General features: G+C 56.5%; 1 protein-coding gene across 6 annotated transcripts; it reads left to right on the top strand.

Annotated features, from left to right (window-relative positions):
* The first annotated feature begins 27 nt into the window (after positions 1-27).
* On the top strand, positions 28-7,121 carry ENTR1 (endosome associated trafficking regulator 1). 6 transcript variants are annotated; one of them, XM_082469367.1, is made up of 10 exons: positions 34-168; positions 255-404; positions 1,141-1,209; positions 1,985-2,097; positions 2,393-2,800; positions 3,332-3,405; positions 4,285-4,396; positions 4,715-4,777; positions 5,155-5,351; positions 6,095-7,121. In XM_082469367.1, the coding sequence occupies exons 1-10, from the start codon at positions 99-101 to the stop codon at positions 6,192-6,194; spliced, it is 1,356 nt and encodes a 451-aa protein (XP_082325493.1). In that variant the 5' UTR covers positions 34-98; the 3' UTR covers positions 6,195-7,121. The 6 variants fall into 6 exon arrangements, with proteins under 6 accessions (XP_082325497.1, XP_082325498.1, XP_082325493.1 ...); XM_082469370.1 differs by having other exon boundaries at positions 6,099-7,121; XM_082469368.1 differs by having other exon boundaries at positions 5,212-5,351.
* The last annotated feature ends 527 nt before the right edge of the window (positions 7,122-7,648 follow it).

Here is a 7,648-nt window from a genome sequence, read left to right on the forward strand (position 1 = left end):
ACGGGGGTGGCCGACTTGGTCCGCGGTCGGGGCGAAGTCGGAGCCATGGAGCCAAAGCTGCCGGGCTAGGGAGGGCTGGCGCCGCGGGGCCCGCGGCGATGGCGGGCTACGCGCGCCGCCCCGGCGTCACCCCGTTGTCCCGGCCCCGGAGCCTCGTCATTCCGGACGGTGAGCGGGCGGGGGGCGGGCGGGCGTCCGCACTGAGGTCCAGGTGAGGCGGGCGCGCGGTGAAGTCGCTCTTGTTGTTATTACAGCTCCCGCGTTCTATGAGCGCCGGTCTTGTCTCCCCCAGCTAGACTGTGAGCGCCCCCAAGCCAGGGACCTGGAGTCCCAGTTCTTCGGCATTCGGCCGACGTTTATGTGCTATGTGCCCAGTCCGGTGCTAGCTTCCGTGGGAGACACAGGTGAGAGACGAGCCTCAGGGACTCCCGGTGCCGGCACTACCTGTAGGTCCCGCGCGATAGCGCAACTCACCCCCGGCCCAACGGTGACCACTAGCCCCACCGTGCGCCGGGCGCTGGGAGTAGGAAACGCAAGTGGATGGGAGTCCCGCTCCCTGGAGCTCACAGTCTCCTCTTGGAGAACCCCCTGCCCCCCCAGCCAGACAGTTCCAGTACACCATGGCAAATGCCGGCATAGAGGTAGGCCCAGTGGCAACACAGGAAACCACCTGGCTCTTTCAGGTGGGAGGATGAGGGAACCTTCATCCAGTAGGCCAGGCTGGGAAACCAGGTGTAGCCATCCTCTGGTCGCTGCAGCTGGGCAGAGGCCATCTTTAGTTCATCCTAATTCTCCCCAAGCGGCTACACCGCCTGGGGTCCAGGGTGTTCAGGGAGCGTTTAGGTGGTTCTGTCAGGGTCTGAGAGCCAATGACAACCCACGAGGGCATTCAGGAGGCACCATAAGACGGAGGACGTGCGCCTGCCCCACGGGGCATCAAACCTATCGGGAGCTTTTTCAGAATCACAGATGCCAGGGCCCATGGACGTCAGACCATCTCCAGGGGCAGGAGCCCGGGGGCTTGTGCTCTGAAAGTTGCCCAGGCCGTAAGAACCACTGCAATAGAGACCGCATGTCAAAAAAAGTTGTGGTCATAAAGGCTTCCCATGATCACGGTGGGGTGATGATGTCTCTTTGCAGATTTTGCCTATGGAAAGGGGAAAGGCACTAAGCAAGGTCCATCAGGAGCCCAGAACACGCACTTTGGAGGTACAGTAGTTCAGTAATCCTTTCTTTTTCTCTCCGCCCATGTCTCCACGTGCCAGGCACGTGCCCAGCGGCAGGGCTGTCAGTCTGACAGCATATAACTAGTACACCTGGAGCCCGAAAGAGCAGGTGGGGGTGGAGCCCCACAGTCGATCCTGACCCGCGGGTGGAGGGAAAGTGGGCACAGGGGCAGGAGAACCTGGGCATGAGGGATGGCAGGGGGTGGGAAGTCACACCTGAGGGGTCTGAGGAGACAGTGGGGCCAGGGTTACAGGAGCCAACTTCATACAGGGTTGGCACCTGGGCTTGGATCACTGGTGGGCCAAAAGGGCCGCAGGGTGGCTGGTTGGGTACCGGGAGAGTGGGAAAGAGAAGGGAAAGCTGGAGAGTGAGTGGGGAAAAGGCTGGAGGCGGAGCAGTGGTTCCTCACGTGGCTGCACGTGCGCTCTGCCAGCCTCCGGCGTAGGCTGCGGCCCAAGCCCTTTGCATGGGAGTGGAGGCGCGTGGCAGCCTTACATGTCCCCAGGTGGACCCCGTGGGCAGCAAGGTGTGGGGACCGAGGGGCTGGGACGAGAAGGAGAATTTAGAATGCCCGAGTTGGTCTGTTTTATCAGCCAGCTTTCTCATTTCCCAGTGTCGCTGAGGTCTGGTGGAAGGACGAAGGCAGTGTTCCCCGTCTTAGCTGGGGTCATGTTCAGGAAAAAGCAACGAACAGGGAAGTTCCCTTTAAGGACCTTCAGGAGACTTTTCACGTTTGTGACATCTGTTATCATTTCAGGTGAGAAACTTGGAGATCTTGAAGAGGCAAATCCATTCTCCTTTAAAGAGTTTCTGAAAAGCAAGAACCTTGGCCTGTCGAAAGAGAATACCGACAGCAGAATTTATTCAAAGGTAAACCTAAGGCGTTGTTTGCAGTGACCTTAGACAGAAAACCCTTCCGGAGGCCGTCTCTCTTCTGACGTGCAGCGTTCCCTCCCAGGAGGCTGGCCGAGGGCTTTGGGGCAAAGCGGGGCAGCCGCTGCTCCCGGCGGAGAAGCCGGGTGGCGCTCAGAGCCGTTTGGGTCCCTCCTGCCCCTCACCTTCCCGGTAGCCGAGATGGGCCTTTCTTCTTGTTCCAACGTCAGACGTCTAGGAAGAAGGGCCTGCGACGGCTCCTGAGTCAGCATCGCCTCCCTGTTTTCTTCAGGAAGCCACGAGGCACTCGCTGGGACTCGACCGCAACTCCCCCACCTCCCAGACCGTGGGGTATGGCCTGGAGTATCAGCAGCCGTTTTTCGAAGACCCGACGGAGGCTGGCGACGTCCTGGACGAGGACGAGGACGAGGACGAAGGGTGGGACGGGGCCTACCTGCCGTCTGCCGTGGAGCAGACCCACTCCTCCAGGGTCACCGCCAGCACGTCGCCCTGCAGCACCTATGTCTCCTTTTTCTCCAACCCGTCGGAGCTGGTGGGGCCCGAGTCTCTGCCTCCGTGCACGCTGAGCGACTCCGACTCCCGCGTCTCCCCAGCCGGGAGCCCCAGCACCGACTTCACAGTCCCCGGAGAGTCTCTGGGGGACAGGCACCTTCGGACGCTGCAGATAAGTTACGAAGCAGTAAGTGAGGGGGGCTGTGCGTCGGCACCCTGGTCACGGCTCGTGTCTAAGCAGCATTCTTGGAGGAAGCCTGGAGCCCCCAGTGTCCCTGATGGCCTGGGGGGTGGGCTCCAAGGACAAGACAGCCCGTGGTCTGTCTGACCGGCGTGAGCGTAACCGCCAAAAAGTCACGCGGAGGGCTGTGAGGGGGTGAGAACTGGAGCAGAGGGAGACCCTCAACGCGCTGCCCCTCAGAAAAGGGTCCACCCCAGCTGGTGGCTCGGGGACAGCTTGCCTGGTGTCCTGAGGGCATTTGAAAAATTATAGTCACCTAAGAAAGAGTTACAAGATCTGAGTAAGACTGGAGTCTGTGACTGTAGTAGGCCTTTAAAAAGCAGGCAACTTTGTTCTTGGTTTTTCCCTGTACGTGGACTGTAGGGTGACTCTTGCAATATTTTTGTTTATCAAGAAGTTCCAGAGCCAAAGAGCAGAAGCACACATCCCTTTGTAGTGAGACACTGAGTTTCTAATAAGGATTTTCTTTTTCTACAGCTGAAAGATGAAAATTCTAAGCTAAGAAGGAAGCTGACTGAGGTTCAGAGCTTCTCTGAAACTCAAACAGAAATGTACGTAAGTTTTGAGTTAGGCTTGCAATTCAAATCATCTTCTGACCCTCAAAGAAACCAATGCGAAAACGATAACGAAGTATCGGAGTTGGACTGTGCCTGGGTTTGTTTATTTTTTTTAATTTTTTTTCTATTTCTTTACTTATTTAATTAATTAATTATTTTGGGGGGCTGTGTTGGGTCTTCGCCGCTGCACACGGGCTCTCTCCAGCCGCGGCGGGGGCCACTCCTCACTGCGGCGCGCGGGCCCCCCACCGCGATGGCCTCTCTCGCCGTAGGAGCACGGGCTCCAGGGGCACAGGCCTCAGCAGCTGCAGCACGCAGGCTCAGCAGCTGTGTGTGCCTGGGTTTTTATTGTTTGTTTTGTTTTGTTTTAATTAGTTTATTTAATTTATTTATTTTTGGCTGCGTTGGGTCTTCGTTGCTGTGCGCGGGCTTTCTCTAGTTGCGGCGAGCGGGGGCTACTCTTCGTTGTGGTGCGCGGGCTTCTCATCGCGGTGGCTTCTCTTGTTGACGAGCACGGGCTCTAGGCGCGCGGGCTTCAGTAGTTGTGTGAGCATGGGTTCTATTGCATTAAACCCTCAGCATCAGATACGTTTCTTATGTCCTGTGTAAAAGTGTATTTGAAACAGCAAAATGAAGCCCGCTTGATGACGGGGCAGCAGAGCTGTCAGACGGCCCCAGGGCGCCCCTGGCCGTGCGCTGACTCGCATCCCGCTCTGAGGCTGTTGCCTCACAGCTGTTCCTCCCGAGGTGCATTCTGAAACCTCGGGCTCTTGTGGTTTTTATTTGATCAGTCCAATTAAAACTCCTTATAGTCTAACATTCTTAGAATTAGTCAAGGGAGTTACCAATAACCTGGGCTTTCTCCTTCACAAGGGTGAGGACGCTTGAGCGGAAGTTAGAAGCGAAAATGATCAAGGAGGAGAGGGACTATCACGACCTGGAGTCGGTGGCGCAGCAGGTGGAGCGGAATCTGGAGCGCGTGACCGTGAGCAGACGGGCTCCTGGTTCGCAGCAGGGGGAGCTGGGCGGGGCCGGCCTGGCTGGACACTGTGAAGTGTCTGGTGTGTCGCTCCCTACAGGGCACCGAGTCCTGCCCCGGGGGCACGTGGGTCTGGGTGGGCCCAGGCAGGCCGGCAGTGAGCAGGGGTCCCTCACCATGGGCTGCCCAGCCACGGGGTGGGCCCGCCTGGCCGGGGCCGCCAGGTGAGGGAGAGGGACGGGGAGGGAGGGGATGTGTCCTGTGTCCACGTTACCACATCAGTGATGCCTTTTTTTTTTTCTTGTTTTGTGGGGGGAATAACAGAAACGGGCCGTAAAGGCAGAAAATCACGTCCTAAAACTGAAACAGGAAATCAGCTTGCTCCAGGTAACTAGAGAGAGGGTCTTAAATGGTTCACGTATTCGTGCATTCCAAAAAAGGCACCCAAGAATCTCTGTTGGGGTTTCCTCCCCTCCCCCTCCTGCTCCCCCTAGCAGATGAAGCACCCAAATCAGGACAGTGTGAGCTTTCCTCCCGGGCCTCCTGGTTGTGCCCAACAAGAGTGTCGAGGGCATCACTATACAGCGGGGGGTGGCACGTGCACACCAGAGGACAGGTGAGGTACCAGGGACGGCATTAGGCCCGTGTCCTTTAGGAGGCCTGCTACCCCCCAGTTAGGAAAGGGCATCATCCCCTTGTCGCCTCTACCTAGGGTGCCTTGTCTGGTGCCAGTCAGATGGCCTTTTAGCTGCTCTCCTGTTTAGCCAGGAAAAAGTCCTAACGCTGCCACGCCCGCCCCCTACCCCCCACCTCGGGCCCAGGCGCAGGTCTCTAACTTCAAGCGGGAGAACGAAGCCCTGCGGTCAGGCCAGGGCGCCAGCCTGACAGTGGTGAAGCAGAACGCAGAGGTGGCCCTGCAGAACCTCCGTGTTGTCATGAACAATGCGCATGCCTCCATCAAGTGAGTGCAGGGGTTGGAGGGGGCTGCTTAGCCGATGTTTCAAGCTGCAGCCTTGTGGGGTGGGGCTCAGTGATCCTGTTCACCCCGCGGTCATACGACACATCCTTGGCAAGCAGGCCCTCTGTGGTCCGCGGAGGGATAACCGTTCTCACCTGGGAGGCTTGAGGGTTAACGTCAGCCAGATCTGAATCACCTACGAGACACCAAGGTTTTGAGTGAAAAAGAATAATACTTTCCCTCTTGTAAAAGCACATAAACTTGAAGAAGGCCCAAGACATGCAGGGCACAGTGAGGCTCCTGGGAGGGGTCGGTCGCCGTCGCTGTGATCTCTCTCCCGCGGGGCTGAGCTCAGCGGCAGCGGTGTCCAGTCACAGCCGCTGGTAGGGAAGCCCATCGGGTGTCCAGACACAGCCGTGGGTAGGGAAGCCCGTCTCATTTAAGTCCAGTACAAAGAGTCTCTTGAGACAGAATCTAAGATTTAAAAACTCTTCACTTTTCACTCTGGAACTTCTCTGCTTTAATGCTTCGGGGGTTTTTTTGGGGGGGTGGGGGTGGGGGCGGGGGGCTGCGTTGTGTGGCTTGCGGGACCTTAGTTCCCCGACCAGGGAACCAACCTGTGCCCCCCCCCCCGCAGTGGAAGCAGGGAGCCCAAACCACTGGACCACCAGGGAGGTCCCAAAGCTTCTGTTATTGCCCTGGAGCAGTTGTAGAAACCATCTGTAACATCTGTGCTTTTATTTCAGGCAGCTGGTTTCTGGAGCTGAAACGTTGAATCTTGTTGCTGAAATCCTTAAATCTATAGACAGAATTTCTGAAATTAAAGATCAGGGGGAGGAGTCTTGAGAACCACGGAGGTGCTTCCAGCTCACAGCTCTGTTTACATCCTGAAACCATTACCCGACGGATTCCAACACGCCACCATGTCTCTGAATGTGCAGTCTTCACACACAGTAAAAATATCTATCACGAGATACTAACTTCATGGCCTGGAACAGTATCGTTAGCCGCACGCAGGGAGGAGCAGCTCCCGTATGCGAGAGCAGCTTCTGTGCTTCGTGTCGCCCTTCTTGGCGAGCTCCCCGCTGTTTATAGACGCTCATCATCTACTGGAAGACATTTCTCTAAAAGCCGGTGATTTTTCTTAGAGTTACTAAACGAAAACAGCAATTCTGTGATGAGTGTTTTCCATTGTCATTCTAGAATATGAACTGTAAGATAAGTTCAGTTGATCGTCTTTGCTTTCATAAGTAGAGAACAACACTAAGTGAGCCGTAACGTAAGCGCGCGCCTCAGACGGGGGCCTGTGCCTTACTGCCAGTGCTCAGCGCCCCCTCTGGCTCACAGACCGCTCCTTCGGCTTCCGGGGGGCGGGGGGCTCCTGTGCTTGGTGACCTGAGCATGGATGCCCCACGAGGTGGTTGCCATTGTCTTCCCTCAGGGACCAAGGTCAGCACAGGCATTCCACGGTGAGACACCATCTAAGTGCACTGGAAAACTGGTGTTGGCTGGAGGGTTTTGCTACGCATTCCAGGCGGCATCTTGTACGATGACATGTAGGATTCAGGGACTTGGAGCCTAGGCAGAGCCTTCCCGGGTCAGGGCGACGTCTCCCCAGGTGCCTTTCCAATCCCTTCCTGTTGGAGGGGAGGCGTAACATGCACTAGATGCCTTTTTGGCTGTTTTCCTATGGATGTTATTTTTTTAAATAAACGTCCTTTTTGCATCCTGTTCAAATTGACAGTTTTCTTATTTAATAAATTCTAAAATTCATATGCAGTGTCCCTTTTTTCCTAATTCAGCCCGTTCTTTATGCTTGAGAATCACGCTGCTGACCGTGGCCTAATGGGTGGTTTGTGCTGATAAATGAAAAAGCCCAGGGGGTTAGGGTGGACCCACACCTGCCGCTAGGCTCGGCTGCAGACACGCGCGGCACAGCTGCGTGTCTTGGGTGGGACAGCTTGGAGTCTAGCATGGGAGCATTTGAGGTCCGTGGTTGCACTTCCAAGACGTTCAAACTGCTAGGCCCTGTGATCTCAGCTACAGGTAAGAGCCTCCCAGGAGTCCCCGCTGACCCCGCCCTTCATCTTACCCCCACCCACTACCTTGTGCTCCTGCCCGTTGGTGAAAAGTGGGTTCCGGGATCAGTTTTCAGAGCAGACTTCAGACAGGGTGGTCTAGTAGGAGAGTGTTAGAGCGAGCCTCTCTTCTGGGTGCGCTCGCAACGGGGCTGGGGCTGCCAGGGAGGGTGCCTGGGCCACAGCCCTGGGTAGAGGGCACAGCATTTATTTTACAGGGAC

Source organism: Balaenoptera physalus (assembly GCF_965194825.1).
Source record: "Balaenoptera physalus genome assembly, chromosome: 7".
NCBI classification, from domain to species: Eukaryota; Metazoa; Chordata; class Mammalia; order Artiodactyla; family Balaenopteridae; genus Balaenoptera; species Balaenoptera physalus.

What these genes read in the sequence shown, in the direction of transcription:
- ENTR1 (XM_082469367.1), top strand. Translation starts at nt 99, where the DNA reads ATGGCGGGCTACGCGCGCCGCCCCGGCGTCACCCCGTTGTCCCGGCCC. An exon ending in CCAGAACACGCACTTTGGAG is followed by an intron (nt 1,210 to 1,984) that starts GTACAGTAGTTC and finishes TTATCATTTCAG; the next exon opens with GTGAGAAACTTGGAGATCTT. An exon ending in ACAGCAGAATTTATTCAAAG is followed by an intron (nt 2,098 to 2,392) that starts GTAAACCTAAGG and finishes TGTTTTCTTCAG; the next exon opens with GAAGCCACGAGGCACTCGCT.